General features: G+C 37.5%; 1 protein-coding gene across 5 annotated transcripts in view; it reads left to right on the top strand.

Moving 5' to 3' along the window:
- Positions 1–16,225, top strand: part of PPP1R21 (protein phosphatase 1 regulatory subunit 21) — a 33,879-nt gene extending 17,654 nt beyond the window's left edge. For 4 of the 5 annotated variants that reach the window (XM_087776988.1, XM_087776989.1, XM_087776991.1 and 1 more), the window contains 11 exons: positions 779–915; positions 1,991–2,083; positions 3,966–4,093; positions 4,523–4,675; positions 5,425–5,517; positions 6,742–6,975; positions 8,466–8,501; positions 9,730–9,846; positions 10,782–10,880; positions 13,066–13,194; positions 15,010–16,225. In XM_087776988.1, the coding sequence (XP_087633114.1) occupies positions 779–915; positions 1,991–2,083; positions 3,966–4,093; positions 4,523–4,675; positions 5,425–5,517; positions 6,742–6,975; positions 8,466–8,501; positions 9,730–9,846; positions 10,782–10,880; positions 13,066–13,194; positions 15,010–15,039 (1,249 nt within the window). In that variant the 3' untranslated portion in view covers positions 15,040–16,225. The remainder of the gene's footprint in view (positions 1–778; positions 916–1,990; positions 2,084–3,965; positions 4,094–4,522; positions 4,676–5,424; positions 5,518–6,741; positions 6,976–8,465; positions 8,502–9,729; positions 9,847–10,781; positions 10,881–13,065; positions 13,195–15,009) is intronic. The other variant, XM_087776990.1, reaches the window with a different exon arrangement.
- The last annotated feature ends 1,352 nt before the right edge of the window (positions 16,226–17,577 follow it).

Genomic DNA, 17,577 nt, shown 5'->3' with positions numbered 1-17,577 from the left:
ATTAAGTCAACCCTTAAAGCACCCTGGCTTAAAAGGCGGAACTCTTTTTTTTTTTTACCTACTGTTTTTTTGAGCCTTTAGGTTATGCATGTTTTTTTCAGCTGGTCATTGGAGCTAAAAACATGTATTTTAAAGCCTTTTTTCCTCCCTCACAGATGAGACTTTAACGAAAGCTGCACAGATTTTTAATGTTTCTTAATGTTACTCCAAAGCATTGATACTATTCGGTATGATACACTGAAACTTAATTTCTTGAGCCTGTCTGAAGATTATTTATCATGCAGTAAATATAACAATGTAGTAAAACCTGGCCAGATGCACATCCCTTCTGCAGTGAAAATCTTTGTTCCTGAGTGGGTTGAAGGGAGGTGAATTATTAGTGCAAAGGACTGCTTAAAAAGAGGTTTTGGATTAAGGAAGATGAAAAAGCTTGTTTTATGCTGCCTTTGTACTTGTTCTGCTCCTTAGGAAACAAAAGGTAAGTTATGTGTAGTGGAGGAGAAAGTCTTCAAATTGATGCAATCAGTTCCTTGCCATGAGTGTAGACTATTCCTGGCTTGTGACTGAAGCTCCTACAAGTGGGCATAGTACATGCACACAGTAATTTTCATGTATTGCTATGTTACTCTGATATGTTAACGTTTCTAAAATAAATTCCTAGTCTGTTGTTGCTTTGGACTGGGGATGTAGAGAACACTAGTTATCTATTCCAAATCTTATGAACTTGTTTTTTAAGATAATTGCTCACTTTTTAAAAAAATGATTCATGTATTCCTAGTTTGGAAGAAGAGTGTGAGTCTTCTCTTTGCACAGCTGCTTTAAGAGCTAGAAATATGGAGCTACACAGAGACATGAAAAGGTTGACTGCAGTCTTTGAGAAGCTACATACATACATTAGTCTTCTTGCGTTACCAAGTAAGTGCCAGTTTTGGCTCTGTTGGTTACATTGTGACTGGAAGGTATAGTTTTCCTTTTGGACCAGTTTTAAAAAAAAAAAAACAAAAAACCACCTCAAACAAACCAAAAACACAACAACAAAAACCCTCAAATAAACCAAACTAAACCAAGCCCCCCAAAACCCCACCACACCAAAAAAACCACACGCAAAATCCTGCTTCTATGATAGAGGAAAAGAAGGTTAATGCTACTCTGTAGGTACAGCCTAAACTATAGGGAAAGTGATTTCTGCAGTATACTCTGTCATATTGGATCCTCTTTGATCCAGGCTGGGAGACTGAGCGTGCTGTAGAGTGTTTCTTTAATGCTCTGCACTCTTCCTTCTGGATAGATATGGGCACGGTGCCGGCCTGGAAATGACAAAGCAGTTACATGTACCACATTTTAGATAGTCATAGTTAACTGTAGAGGGGGAGAAATGACTGTAGGTTTTTATAGTACGATTGACAGTACATCTTTTGTCATCTCTTGATCATGAAATTGTTAATAAACTACACTTTATTACTAATTATCACTTCCACCTCCGTCTGTTCTATTAAACTACAACTCTCATGATAATGACTAAATAAAGTCAGGTAAAGCCTTTGTGTCTGTGTGTGGGGAAACTATATCCAAATGCATACTGTAAATAATAAGAGGAGATGGTTATTGTATAGCTTCGGGTTATTTCAGCCTTCACTCTTTAGAAGGACCCAGATGGTCCTTCCTGCAGCAGTGAGCATGTAAATCTTTCTGCATGCATAATTGCTTTTTGAGACCAAAAGAGCTGATATGTGTAAAATCTGAATGAAATTTAGGAAACTTGGAAGTCTTTAACCTGCCTATTCAGGCAAAATTTGGTGCGTATATATATCTAATATTAAAGGAAGGGTAAATTTAAGTAAAGGAATCTGTTACAATTCTTTAGTTCTAAAGATCATACCCCATGCAAATGTTTCCAGTACGTGGAAATTGGATGATTTTTCAAAGCTAACTTTTTTCATTCATGGTTGAATCTTAATTTTTTTTTTTTCTTTCTATGTGGTAACTTTAGGTACAAAACCAGAAGGACTTCTTAAGACAAATTACAACTTGGTGTTTACAAACATTGCTACAAGTCTTCATGGATTTCATGACATTTTAAAAGGTGAGAGTACAGGAATAGTGGTATGTTTCAGTTTGCTTTTTTCTGTTTAACATAGCACACGTGCACTCTCTCTGTAACAATGTTGAATGTGTAATACGTGATAAATCTGGTTTGTTTTGCCTTTACAAACTAAGTTAAGAAACTAAACCTGCTAACTACTTGTTTTGGACATGCATGCATATTTTGCACTCCTCCGTTCTGTTAGCTTTGTTCTTCTAAGTTGCTGGAATATTTAATTGTGGCACTTGATCTTCCTGAGCAGTATCACTTCAGTTACTGAACTTCATTGCTCGAGTGGAACTAGCATACAGAATGGAATGCCATTAAATATACATATCTTCCTCCACTTCTGTGCTGTTGACCTAGTACCTGCCTTCAAAGTGGAATTTTTTCTGACAGTTTTTAGGTTGATTACTGTTTTTAACGTGAATATATAACCAAAGCTTACGAAGAAGTCTGATGTCCTTTTGAAACTGAACTTCCTCCTTGAAAATGGCTTACCTTCCTTTTATCAGAAGGACACAGATATGTTACATTATCAGTGAAGTGATGTTTGGTCGAAACAGGGATATTTCTGTATATCCTAGAATTTCTGTACCATGTAGCAGTTCCCAGGGAGAAAATAATCCATGTAGGTAATTTGTTTTGATACTAGTTAGCTGTTTAAACATTAAGCTTTTATAATTTTAAGCAAAACGTTTTTTGTTTCTTCTAGTCTTTTAGTAATAATGTCAATAGCACTGCCCCATTTTGCAATGTCTTTGTTAAAAAAAAAAAAAAAAAATACTCTTAGAGATTGTACCACAAACAAAATGAGACACTAAACCGAATTTTGTAACATAGATAAGTTTATTGATAAATACCTTCTACCTCCTAATATGGTTACTATAACGTAAAACCAACCCAACTTACACTTTATCAAAAGAAGTAAAGAAAGTGGAAGCAAAGTACTGAAGAAAACTGTCAGTAGAATTCATTAGCTAGCGACAGAAATGTTGTGCTTAACACCTCACACTCCCATACTCCAGGATGCTTGATTTGTTACTTCTCCCTTCCTTCCCAACCCAGACTAATTTCCAACTGCTTAAGCCTGTCTCACACTATAACTTCTGGTGGTGGTGGCCTGGGATTTCTGCATTCTGTAGCAATAATACTTGATTGTGAAATAGGTGCAAAGTGTTCACTTGTCAAATAATTACTTATTTTTAATTAGGCCAACTTAGGGATGTTTGTTCTTACATGATAAATACTTGAGGTGTGTTTTTTTTTTTTTAAATTTTGGTGCTGTTGAAATTAATTAGTGTATTTAAGCTAAGATGTTTTTGTGAATGACTCAAATTTTTGTGGTTTTTTCTTTCTGAAGACTGTTCTGTTGATTTTGCCTGAAAGAATTTTAGAATATAGGAAGTAGCATTCTGAATTTCTGGTAGTTTCTTTATATTTGCTCTGACAGAATTAAAATACTCTTCCCTTCTAAGTCCTGTAAGCTTAAGACGCGCGTATCGAACATGACTAAAAATTCTACCTTTAGTATCCTGATGTAAATATATGGAAATGGAAATTATATTTGTGGAATGAAATGCTAGTTCAATGTGAGCTTGGATCTGCTGTATAGCTATGACTTCTGGGGATACAGAGTACACTTAAATATACCCCTTTATTCTGCCTTGTGTAACAGGCATAATGTCTATTCCTTATGATCACAAACAGTTGTCTAAGGCAGTGTACCAAAGAACTAAGAGTATCCAGAATAAACTTTTGTACAACTTGCTTAAAGAGGGGAAATGTATTTGAAGCCCGAGGTCATAAGCTGAATTTGAAAATGGTTGCTTAAATAGACAAAAAATGCAATTTGAAATAAACATGTGTTTTCTTTTTCTAGACATTTCCAAGCACTACAGTCAGAAAGCTACTTTAGAACAAGACATTCCAACTGCCACACAGAAACTCGTAACTACAAATGACTGTATCTTATCCTCTGTTGTAGCTTTAACAAATGGAGTGGGCAAGGTAATGGATATTTTTGATTCAATATAATGCCCTAACTTGTGCAGGTTTTTTAAAAACAAACAAACAACACAAAACAACAAAAAAACCCAAACAACAAAAAACCCCAAAAGTTAGTTGAATGATTTTGGAAAATCTAGGTGGTATTAATTTTTAATTTCTGACATTATTTAATCTATAGTATCAGGTTTGTTCTAAGATATTTTCAGGATTTGAGATAAAAACAACTGAATGGGTGATAAAAGTAGATACTCTGAAGAGGATGCTTTGCCTTAGTAAGGTCTAAGTTATGTGGAAGACCCTGTAGCTTTGAATTTCTTGTTGTGAAGTCCACTTTCACTAAATACTTACCTTTCTTTTGAAAGAGTAATTGCTCTCATGAATCTTTCTGGTCAACTTATTTCAAAAAGTGATTTTTCTTGATGTGTCTAGATTGCCTCGTTCTTTAGCAACAACTTGGATCACTTCACTGCTTCGTTGAGCTATGGCTCTAAAGGAGGAACAGAGTTCATCAGCCCTCTTTCAGCTGAGTGTATGCTGCAGTACAAGAAAAAAGCGGTTGCTTACATGAAGTCTTTGAAGAAGGTTTGTTCGGCTAGCATGCTTGCATAGAGACAGCACAATTCAGTTGATAGTTATGCCAAAGAGAATACAAACTAAGGATTTTCAGTATTTGGAATAGATTTTACTCTGAATGAGAATCTTTGGCTGGGGAAATGGAACCCTTAGAGCAATAATGCTAATGAAAAATTTAGAGAGCATAGTTGCTCTCATAACTGAGGATATGTGCCAATTCTGCCGTTACCCATTTCCACTAATTATTTCTGTGCCAAGACTCCAAGGAGAAGAGGGTAGCTGCTTATTTAAATTTCCTCTCATATTCACCAGGAATATGGAGTGAATGACATCACATTCTTATACTTGCATTCACTGTAAGACAGGGGAAAAAAAGCAGCTGAAAAGGAGGAGGAAATGTGCTGAACCAAAGGATTGAACACTGCCAGATCTCCCTGTTGTCTCCATTAAAATTAACAATTAAGTGATGGTGTACTTAACATTATCATTAAATCACTTAATGTAATGTCTATAAAGTGGACCTTAAGATGCATTTGATCATTAAGTAACACCTGGAGTTTTCTGAGCACGTTCTAAACAGGTGTGCATTTTGGGGTGGTATTTCTTGTGACCTTAAACCATTTTTTTCTACTGACTAGTAAACAAGATGTTTTTTTCTTCCCTTTACTAAAGTAAGGAGGGCAATAAAAAATAAATGTAGAATACGTATTTTGATCTACTGTGAAACATGTTTTGAGGTTTCTTTTATCCTTCTGCAGCCTTGTGCAGATTCAGTGCCTTATGAAGAGGCTTTGGCTAATCGCAGAGTTCTTCTGAGTTCCACAGAAAGTAGAGAAGGTCTTGCACAACAGGTATTCTGGTATAAATTTTACTAAGATGTATGGTAGTGTATTTTATAAAGGTAAAGTAGTATCAAATAGTCGCCACATTTATGTGTGTGGTTGTACATACATACGCATATAGTGAAGCTTAAAATTAGACTGTAGATGTCTTATTTGTAGAGTTTTGAAAGTAAAACTTATCCTTGTCAGGCTGGGTTATCCAAGACGTGTTCTCCTGTACCTGCAGAATGCACATGTAGCTATAAGAGCCAGGATTATGCCATTGATGTCTTAATTTATAAATACAAGAAGTCAGGCAATCTTTCATAATTCAAATAGATGCAAAATAAAGACAAGAATAAGGCATACTGAAGTATTAATTTCTAATGTTATGTACTGTTTTGAGTGCTTTTTTGGACTATGCAGGATTTATTAGCACTGATTAAGAACAATGCTTTTTCTTTTCAGTTAAAGTCTATTAATAGATTACAGTTTATCATTCTTGTAGTGTGCATTTTTTTTTTTTCTGGAAGGTGAGGCAGAGGGAGGTTAAATGGTATTTAAGACCTATGCAGTTTGCCCATCTCATATGAATGAGACCGGCTGATTAATACTAAAACTTCTCTATTAGTTTGAATAGTCAGACTGTGCTTGAGTCACTGTCATTGAACTTTTACAAAAGAAAGACTTTAGTGGGTTTTTTTGGTTGTGTTTTTTGTTTGGTTGGTTTTTTTTGGTTTTTTTGTAGTGGCCAATATTCAAAGTGTACTAGTAGAGATGAGATGAATTTCAACAGAAATGTGTGGAGTGATATGATGTGTACTGTTGCATAGTTGATTTCTTATCTGGACAAGTGGGGAGTTCTGTCTGTGTGAGGTGGGGCAGCTGGGAGGGGAGAGACTGATTGTCTTTCTAGCATGGAACAAGACAATGCTAGTGCCAGGCACACACCTTTCAAGTTTTTGTAGAAATTTTCACTGCTTTGATTTTCACCTAATATGGTCTTGCTGGTTCTATGAGCTGTAACTTTGATGCATGTTTCAGGCTAATTAAATAACGCAGTCATTTTTGACACATGGCCACAGTTAACTACAATTGGAGCTGTACCCTTGTTTACCTGCTGCATTATTCATTAGCTCACTTGTGTAATGGTTTAAAATAATACTGTTCTCAAACATTCCCTGTGTGTGACTCTTTTCCTTTCCTCTGGTTACTCTGTTCAGTAACCTGGACTGTAAACTTTCCCTCCTAAAGGTCCAGCAGAGTTTGGAGAAAATTGCAAAACTTGAACAAGAAAAAGAACACTGGATGTTGGAGGCCCAGCTAGCTAAAATAAAGCTGGAGAAAGAAAACCAAAAATTGAAGAACTCTCTTAGTGGACATTTAACTGAAACTATACAAGAGCGTTCTGTTTTGCCAAATGTAGCTGAACAAAAGAAGGAAACTACAGAAAAGAGTCCGAGGGAACCTATTAAAAGTACTAGTCTGGTAAGTGACCTTTTTTCCTTCAATAGGGAAAAAAATCCACTTCTTCAGTAGTAGTACTGTTTGATCAGTGGAACACTAATAATGAAAGCTTTTTGACTGCGTTGAAATGCATTCACACTTGGACTCCTTGTATTTGCAAAGCTGCTTGCTAACACCTTCTGCAGAGTTTGGAACTTCTTGGCTTTTGAGACTTTGGAATCTTTAGTGTCACGGAGACATTTCTGTAGTTCTGTACTTGTATGACTGAGGGGGAAGTAACAGATTCTTAACTTCTAGATTTTTTTTTTTTTTTTTTTTTTTCTGACTCTGTAGTCAGGAAGCCTTGCAAGTGTTATATATCTCAGGTGGGTACTGAGTTTCCAATACTTTTTTTAATCTGTAGGTATGCTAAAGCAAACAGAAGTAGGTAATTAGTATTTTTAAATGAGTTGAAAGACTTACTACAAGTTGGTGCAGTATTACTTAATTCTAACTTGAAGCCATTCAAGTTTTCAGTGCTGTCTGAAACACTAATCTTTTACGTAACCTTCATAGGCACATACAACTTGGGCTCAGGAATTGCATTTGGATATGGCATGCATTCTGTCCTTGCTCTTCTATGTTGGGTAAATGTCTTCCCTGTTTATTGCTAGTATTTAGAAGAGTTGCCTTTCCTCTGAAATACCACTTCCAAAGTGGTATTAATAGGGATGTCACCTGTAAGAAAGAAACAATCTGCTTAGCTCAGCGCTTGATAGAATTCCTCCTTTTTTTTTTCCTCCCCACTTTCCTGCTCCAGGATAAAAATGATCTGTGGATTGTTTTGAAATCCCCAGTTTTGAATTACACTGGCATCTTAAGTTTTTGGTCCTGTATTTGAGTTTGAGGAGAACGGCTTTTTCTAGCCACGCTGCTTACTGTAACTCACAGGTCAAGATACTGTGTAAATATTTCCCATAAACCTAAATCTCTAGTCCTGTTGAGGTCAGAAAAAAACCTCTTGACTCTGTGAAGACATACCTTGCATGAAACTAGTTATTTGCACATACCTCACTGCTAGGGTTCTGTCAGTGCTTCACACTGAAGTGTCACACTGGAAAGAAAGGAATTCAGAAGGTACTCAAGAAATCCAAGATGCATTTCCTTGCTCTTGAACATGAAGAGTAATGTTTCAGTGTACTAATGTACCTCTGAATTAGTTTCATGTAATCAAGCAGTTGCATAATCATATAAGCTAGTTGCATCTCGTTGCTTCTATTGCTTTTTCCCCGTGTACATCATAAGGCAAAGGATATATTTGGAGAGTTGGTGTCAGCGTTAATTCTGTTCAAGGCATTAATGTATGTTATTACCCTTGTTTATGTTACAGGTGGAAGTACTTAAATTTGGTTTTAGTTTTAACTGTTGCGAGATTTCTTTAAAGTCCTTCTATGACTAAAGCCAAAATGACTTGCTGCTGTAGTATCTATTTTTGCAGTTTTCACTTAAGCATATTTTCTTCCTTGTTCTAGATTGGAATGTTGACTATAACTACTGATAATGAAAAGGTAATCTGTTTTAAACATTATCAACATCCATCTGGTAAATACTTCAATTCTGGTTCTGTTAAACTTATTCCAAAGGTCTAATTACCAAGAATATTGTCGTATGATGGCATGAGTCACCAATGTAGTCTGTATACTATATCTCCAAGTTTCTGAAATCCATGTATTTCTTAACTTTCTTCCTCTGTTTAGTGAACTGTTACCTTTTATTCATGTAAGCAGTTTGGAGCAGTGTGAGCTGTGGTCCGGGTCTGTTCTCTGCAATTTTGAGGAAAGCATTTGTCTGTTTGTACTTCAGTAACCGAACTGCGTTCCAAGCCTCAGCTCTTAACTCTTGAGGAAGGGCTCAAGCTACAAAAAAGTCACTGACTGTAGTGCCTGGTGTTTAACACTAGCGCTGAAGTACAGGCTATTCCAAACCAGAGGTCACACCAAAAGAAACTTTGAACCAGCTGTCAGACTAAATGTTAACTCTTTGTTTGGCTATAGTGTAAGGCTTGCCCCAGCAGGAACTTAGCAGAGTAAGATTCAGTGCTTTCCCTTTTCTGACACTGCAGGGAACTGATGTGTATTTTAGTTTACTCCCCCTTTTCTTCTGAAGGTATGATTAAGATGGGGGTGGGAGCCACATCATAACTGATACAAGTTCTTAAAAGCTACTGCGTAGTGCTGAACTTGAAGGTAATGACAAGTCATGTGAAAGCTGCCTCTAGTGGGTTACTCTGTAACTTACAGTAAACTGGCGAGTTGTGGGGTTTTTTGTCTTTTTATTCTTTTTTTAAAAAAAAAAGTTCAAATGTCTAAAACTTCTGGAACGCGCAACATAAGAAATAGTTCTGACTGTTGTGAGCTTTTGAAATTTAGTTGTGCAAAGGAATTATTCCTTCTTGGGAAAAGCCAGTGAGTTTTTATGTAGGTGAAAGCAGTCCATTTCTCCAGTGGATTTTCACCTTCATCAGAGACTTGATATGTTAAATCAAGCTAACTTCTTACACCTTCAGTCAGCTTTTTGTCCTTTAGGGAAGTCTGACACTAAGAGTCACCATCAGAGTGACAAATTGCAGAGTGACCTGCTGTAATTTCTGTTGTGTTTGGGGAATTTTATTACTTTTGGGTAGAGCAGCCAAGCCTCAGGAGGGAAAAAGAGAAGTCAGTATAGAGGACGATGTTGTGATGCAAGTATTCAGGCTACTAAACATAAATATGTCTGCTTAAATTTTTGCTTTGCCAGGCTCCAGATGTTGAGTCTCGTGAAGACCTGATAAAAAACCACTATATGGCAAGGATAGCAGAACTTACGTCTCATCTGCAGCTCGCTGACAGCAAATCAGTACACTTTCATGCTGAGGTGAGCATGCAGGCAATCTTTATACTGAAAACAGTAAATCTATTTTTGAACTTTCCATGGGCAAGTGTTATGACAGTAAGTTTAAATATATGGAACATATGTTTCATAAAAATCTGTTCCTGGAATATGTTTTTTGGCTGTGGTCTAGTATGCATAGAAAGAGATACTGTAGAAAGATTTTTTTTTTTTTTTGTAAATAAATCCTTTGGTAGCCTTATCTTGGGTGTATTAAGAAGTACAATGTGTATCATGTATGCGTTTGTTCATACGAGCTGAAGCAGCTGGCTTTAGTTACCAAGCTAGGTTTGACTTCATCTTGAGGTGATGCTGATGTCATTCAAAAATGTTTGAGTGTATCATGAAGTGATGAAAACAGCTCTCCTCTGAGAAATTGGTTCTTAGGCATAAGTTATACTTCATGAATTAACAAAACGATTCATTGTATCTATGACTTCCTGTTTTCATTTCAAATCGTAATTTTTCTGGAAAGTAGTGGCCGTTTTGATTTGTGTAATTAACTGATGTGGAATATACCAAAGCTCCAGGTTAACAGAGCAAATCCTTTTAAATACTTGTTTTTTAATAGTAGATGACATAGTATGGAGGAACTATCTTTTTCTGATATTTGAGCAATGTATGAAGTGAATTGTTTGTGTTGCTTTTTACTTATGAAATATTTCCTAGTAATTATGTGAAAAATATGATATTTAGAGGATTGGCAATATGGTAATTCTGTAAAATGAAACAAAAATTTGACGTTAACCATTACATTACCTTTGCATTTAACAATGTGCACAAGCTCTGACTAAGTTTCTTGAAATGTAAGAGTTACAGAAAGATGGAAACATCCAAAGCAATCAGTTAAAGGTGGCATAAGGCAATACTCGAACTAATTTTCCTCCCTTTTACCCTCTCTCTCCTGTTCTGATTGACAGTGTCGAGCACTTGCTAAAAGACTGTCTTTAGCAGAGAAGTCCAAGGAATCACTCACGGAAGAGCTGAAACTAGCTAGTCAAAACATCAGTAGATTACAGGCAAGTAAAATGTTATATAACGTAATAGATGCATATCGTAATCATATGGAATGGGAAGTTGGAGTAAAATTACGGCCGTCGAGCATGGTAATGCCTTCACTAGGTCCTTAGTTATGTGATGTACGGGCTCTAATGGTACGTAGAGAAGAGACTTAAATAATACACTTCAAATCCCAGGTATAAAGTTGAACATGCTTGCAAGGAAAAGGTTGAAGTAGCCAAGGCTGTGTTTTAACACATTTGATGTCAAGGCTTGTTATGAAAATGTTTTTTTAATGTCAAAAGGTGTGGTTGTATGACTGATTTCAGTGGCTCGTTTCCCTCTGCAAGGGGAGGATTACTTTGTGTACAGCCAGCACTTGAATCTACTCCTCAGATGTGATACTGACAAGGCTGGCTGCATGTCAGTCCATTTAACTTGGAAACAGGACTAGGAAAGTGATGGAAGTCCAATGACACACCGAATTCTTAATCCTTTCTAGCACCTGGGACTGAAAGTCTTAGAAATGCCAGAAATGTGTGTTTTTGAGATGGATAGCTTAATATTAAGCAAAAATAACTTTGGGGTAATCTTTAGGAAGACGTTGTTAACAATAGATAGTAAACCCTTATTCCGGATGTCCTGTGAATGTCCTGTCCCTTTGTCCTTTCCCTCCACACAGTTCAGGAAGGAGCCAATAGTAAAATAAAGTGTATATAAATATTCAGTGCTTAAATGCCTTCGTGTTTTCTTCATGTTTAGTTCTTATCTTTATTGCTCACCTGTCTGAGATCGTGAGTACATAAAATGCTCCATACAGGCAATGAATATAATGATACACACTTAAAAGAATTGTTTGTGAACACAACGTGCTCTTTTGATTTATTCCTTTAACAAATTCCACAATCAATGTCTAACTCAATGTGCGATGTTCATCTCCATTACATATTAAACTTCCTAAGAAAAGACAGCGGGTGCACCATTTGTATGTTTAGTAGCAGGCTGCATAACATTGAATCGTAGAATTGTTTAGGTTGGAAGGGCCCTCTGAAGTTAAACTGGTCCCCTCCTTTGGTCAGAGCAGAGAGAGTTCAGATCAAGCTGTTGAATTGGGAGTTTCCTGTACAGCCATGCTGGCCTTCTGCCACAGTTGCTCAGCTTCCTAAGCACTGGACTGTTCTTTGCTCTGTCCTTGATCGTACAGCTTTCCTGGGCCCCTCTAACTTCCAGGGCAGTTTTACCTGGGATCTTGCCAAGCAGACCTTGAAAAAGCCAAAATTTACTCTTAAATCTTGGGTTGCTGTAATTCTACTATTCATCTTGCTTGCTTCCCTCAGGATCTTAAATTCCCCTAACTCATGGTTGCTGCAGCCAAGGCTACCAGTGGCTGACCAGCTTTTCCTTATTTGTGAGTAACAGGTCCAGCAGAGAGCCTCTCTTAGGCCTATTGATCACTGGTATCAAGAAGCTCTTTACCACACCGAAGGGAGCTCCCGAATTGCTTGTGTCCCATCTTGTTGTCCTTCCAGGAGATGTCAGGGTGGTTAAAATCCCTCATGAGGATCAGGGTCTGGAGTTGTGGGATTTCTATCTGCTTGTAGCAAATGCCCCCCATATCACCCTTGTTCTCTGATCCCTACCTATGAGATCTTAATTGTCTTCAAACCACTCCTTCACGTAAAGTATGACTTCTCGCCTTCCTATCCTGTCCTTCCTAAAGTGTCTGTATCCCTTCATTGCTGCGTTCTACTCACGCACACTATCCCACCGTGTCCGTCTAATGCCAGAGAGATCATAGTTCTGCAGCTGCATGTGGCTTGCTGATTCCTTCAGCTTTGTATGCCACCGATGTTCATGTACATGCTCTAACTCTATAAACTTCACTTGTTTCTTGGCTGGAAGCAATGTTGGACAGCTTAGCTGTTAGTCTTTCATGTAAGCCATAAAACACAGGGAAAAAATTACAAAAGAAACGAGCAAAAATAAGGGGAACAGACCATGCGTGAGACTTCAGGTAAAAGAAAAATAGATACTGAGTTTCTTTCAGCAAATGACTTTTTTTTTCAGTGATTTAGCTTAATTGCACCTATTCAGCATCAGAAGCGTAGCTGGAGATAGAAGAATAGAAGCGGAGATAGAAGTTGGCTGCTTTGCCAGTTGTCACTAATATTGAGCAAAGGCTCCTGGTTATTTTTTTTCCATTAGGATGAATTGATGACAACAAAGAGAAGTTATGAGGATCAGTTAAGTATGATGAGTGACCATCTCTGCAGTATGAATGAAACATTAACTAAACAAAGGGAAGAAATCGATACACTGAAGATGACTAGTAAGGTAAGTTGCCAGGTGTTGACATCAGGCACTGGCTGCAGCTTGGAGGTCTGTGGGTTGCATTTGGCAGTCCTGCAGTACTACCATTTAACAAACCAATTCACAAGCTATAGTTCTTGGCCAGTTGGAAAGAAAACTCCAAACCTGGTCCTGCACATTCCAGTGAAGAAGAAAGCCTTGCAAAACATACATGTGGGAAAGAAGAAACATTTTATGTCACTGCTTCGAAGTAGGCTTTCGAAGTGCACCCTCTGATGGATGATCAGCATCTTGTTTGTTTGTTTGTTTATATCTGGTGAAGAGAGAACTATTTGCAAATCCATCTAGTGATACTGGGTGTTTATGATTAACTTACTGGTAGGAGTGTCCTTCCTGCACTCCCCTCTTGGTTGCAGCATACTCTGTTCTTGACAACTATTCTTTTTCTCTGTTTTATTTGCATATTCTAGCTTTTCTGTCTCTCATATGTAGGAATTAAAAATTTGCCACTTATATTCTTCTGTGAACTTAAAATGCACACTTAAATTTTTTTCCAAGCAAGGAGTCTATGCACTTGCCAGAAACAAGTTTTTGATTCTTAATGTTAATGATGAAAAAGACAGACGTCTGCTGTTTCGCGCAGTTAGTGCTTAAACTATCGTCTGCCTTATTCTGATGGTTCTAGGGAGAAACAGATCTTGTGAAGGACTTCACCCTTTACTAGTCTGGCTGTGAAACTAATAAGCATTATTCTCCTTAATTGTGTAAGGCATGGAAGCAGGTTTCACTGAAGGGTTAAAAAAAAAAAAAATCCATGTTTTGATTAAAGGTCCCATGACAGCAATTTTTATTTTTTAGAGTAGACTCTTCCCCTCATGTACAGAACTGTGTTTCTCCAGATGTCTGCGTGTTTTGACTTGGCATTGCAATCTTTAAAACTACTTTTTGGTGTATAAGCTCTTGTGTTTTTAGAGGGAAGCTCTTAGCTGCATACTGACCATAGCACTGCATGTTTTTATAAAATGTTTTCTGGAATTTTTCACTTGCCATGTTTTTAAGATGTCAAGTGATACTCTGTCTGTAAGGAGGTAGTTCAGAATCTCACAACAGTAGACACGGATTTTCAAATGTTACCAAATGTAGGAGGCGATTCGGTTGAAATCAAAATGATGCAGTTGAAGCCATTATCACTGGAGAGAGTTGTTGGTTAGATTGAAAACAATGTTATCTTAAGGAAATAGGAAGACAGAGAATTGCCAGCAAGTAACTATTGCACAAAAGTTTATTTTAAGCTCCGTGTTTGCTTTGTGGAATTGTTGCAAGTCAAATGTGAGTTGGTTAGCTGTAGAACAAATTCTTTTCTAAACTAGGAATATTCTGTATAGACCAAGGTAAAGTTGTTTCGGAACAAAATGATAGGGTGGGGGATTGATTTTAATTTGAGGCAATTATCCTATAAGGTTTATATTTGAAATACAACTTAAGGGTGAATTATGAATTGACTTGCCTTCACTGCTTCTACAATATTAGTGGTGTTAATACAATTTAGTCTCCTGGGACATAACCTGTGGGGAAAAAAGACATTTGAATTTCAATTGAAGTAAGGTACTGGTGTGCTTATTTGAAATATCTGCTACTTTCCTCTGTTACGCTTGCAAAGATAGAGGGATTGGCGGAGCAAGCAGTTACAAGCTTGCATCATTAAAGGCCTGTGGACTGTTTTTCAGTTTCACTGTTCTTTGTTTGCTATAGGCGTAAATTATCAGGCGTCAGGTTTTATATGTTGTATAGATTTTCTTATCTGAATTATATGTTCTGTTCACTTGTTTCTTGTTGCAGGGAAATTCTAAAAAGAACAAAAATCGATAGCTTACAGCTAATCAACTCTCTTCAGAAGCTGCTGCTGCGCAGGATGCAGTTAGTGAACGTTCATTGTCCAATTCCTGTTTGTTACAGGAAGCAGAGGTGGTGTTGGGTCTAGTAAAAACTGATTTGGTGCTGTAAATGGCTTTAAAATATTTAGAACTTGTAACAGATAAAACAACTTAATGTTGGCTCTAAACCAGGAAATACACACTCTGGATAATTTATATAGTAATTACCTTCAGTTTTTACTGTGCACTTTTTAAAACGACGTTTTAATTTCATGTAATAACTTCAGATTTTGTATATTTTCAAATATGATTATGCATTAACAAATTCGGATCAGTGCAGTAGTTGTCTGTCTTTGCGTTATATGTTAAATTGTCAACGTGTACATTCCTTTATTTGTTAATAGTTTAAAAATTAATTTTGAGACTTTTTCGGCCATGCAAGCTGTGCAGTTACTGTAAATGTCTTATTCCTGTTCTCAGCCCTTTTGAATTAATTGGAATTGTGGCTTTAAATGATTTCTATAAATTCACAGAAGTAAATGGGATCACTGTTTTATTTTAGACTGCAATAGTGGAAACTTTTGCTGCTTGTATTTGGCACTTTGGATTTTGAAGTCGAGCACAAATAGCTGAATTGGGATACTTCTATGAAATTGCTTTAAGCCCTTACGTAGGCGTTTTGTTTACACATAGATGTATATATATTGGTTGAAATAGCTGTTTAAAGCTAGAGGAAACCGTGATCCTAATTTGCCCCAAAAGAGTGAAGCAATATATGTGCGTAGAATAGATCAGTTTACTGTGCTCTCTTACAGTAAAGAAGAATTTGAAATATGTAGAAGATTTAAACACTGAATTAGCAAAAAGTCTTCATGGAATTAAGTCTTGATGGATTCACTGAGGGGATGCACGTGGCTTTTCCTGTGTTTTGGGAAGTTTGTGAACTTTAGGCCTCTCCTGAGATGATTTTTTTTAAGTGAAGTCTAATAACCATGAGTGTTCACAGCATTGATTTTTTTTTAAATTTTTTTAATCAGATGCTGTGCTGCTCCACACTTTACAGTGATCTTCTGTTCCATAATTTGCATTATGGCACTTATTTGTCCCATAAGGGTTTACTCTGATAACAGCTGTGTTGATATGTATTATTAGTATGTAATAATAAAATCAACTACACGAAACCGGCGTGACTTTTTTTTCTTGATTCTGGTTATACCCAGGTTGCGCAGTGTGGCATTGTGGTGAGATGTTAGCAGCTATTCCTGGTGGGGCGAGCTTAAGTCATTAAACCAGTCTCGTCGCTCTTAGTAGTGCTTCTCTCTGAGCCAGGCTGCGTTTCTGTACCTGATGCTGCAGTGCGCAAAGTACACAGAGTCCACATTAGTATTTCTCACCTCCTTCTCTGCTGAAAGGCAAACAAGCATTGTATCTGTATTGATTGCAACTGTGGAACTGTTCTGATACAGTTTTTCCTTTTGAAGACAAAATGGATGTGGTCATGAAACTGGAGAGGAGATGGGGAGAGCCCGCATGGGTTCTTACTAGCATCACATTGAATTAAAAACTACATGCTGGTGCTAAGGAGGGTTGGGAAGTGTTTACTTTCTAACAGTTTTATTGAAGGCAGATACAGCTTCAACTGTTTGAATTAGGGTTGGAAGCTAATTGCTTTCTTCCAATTCCTTTGAAGCTGCCTTTTCTGAGGACTTACATCTTGCAGTGAAGGTACTAATTTATCTTATTTTAATTCTCTGGATCAAATTGCTGAACTTCTTACTGATGTTACTTCTCATAAGTGGCTGCATTCAGAAAAAGGTTTTGCTTATGCCATTTTTGAAAGGCCTAAGTAAAAATATGCTTTGAAAATTGAGTGTTTAAAAATGTGCATTAAAGAAGTTAAATGTATCTGTTATCTCAAACTGTTTTTACAACAGAGCATACCCCCAACATAAAAACTGAAATTAATATAGAATGTATCAGGAATAGCGTGGCCAGCAGGACCAGGGAGGTGATAGTGCCCCTGTACTCGGCACTGGTGAGGCCGCACCTCGAGTCCTGTGTTCAGTTTTGGGCCCCTCACTACAAGAAGGACATGGAGGGGCTGGAGCGTGTCCAGAGGAGGGCAATGAAGCTGGGGAAGGGTCTAGAGCACAAGTCTTATGAGGAGCGGCTGAGGGAGCTGGGGTTGTTTAGCCTGGAGAAGAGGAGGCTGAGGGGAGACCTTACTGCTCTCTACAGCTACCTGAAAGGAGGTTGTAGCGAGGTGGGGGTCGGTCTCTTCTGCCAAGGAACAAGTGATAGGACGAGAGGAAACGGCCTCAAGCTGCGCCAGGGGTGGTTTAGTTTGGATATTAGAAAATACTTCTTCCCTGAAAGGGCAGTCAGGCACTGGCAGAGGCTGCCCAGGGAAGCGGCTCAGTCCCCATCCCTGGAGGTATTTAAAAGCTGTGTAGATGCGGTGCTTAGGGACATGGTTTAGTGGTGGACTTGGCAGTGCTGGGTTAATGGTTGGACTCGATGATCTTAAAGCTCT

The sequence above is a fragment of the Nipponia nippon genome, unplaced genomic scaffold (genome assembly GCF_047370975.1).
Source record: "Nipponia nippon isolate SJK-2023a ecotype South Korea unplaced genomic scaffold, ASM4737097v1 scaffold_4, whole genome shotgun sequence".
Classification (NCBI taxonomy): domain Eukaryota; kingdom Metazoa; phylum Chordata; class Aves; order Pelecaniformes; family Threskiornithidae; genus Nipponia; species Nipponia nippon.
Note: the sequence above shows the minus strand (reverse complement) of the source record. Positions and strands in the feature narration are given on the sequence as shown.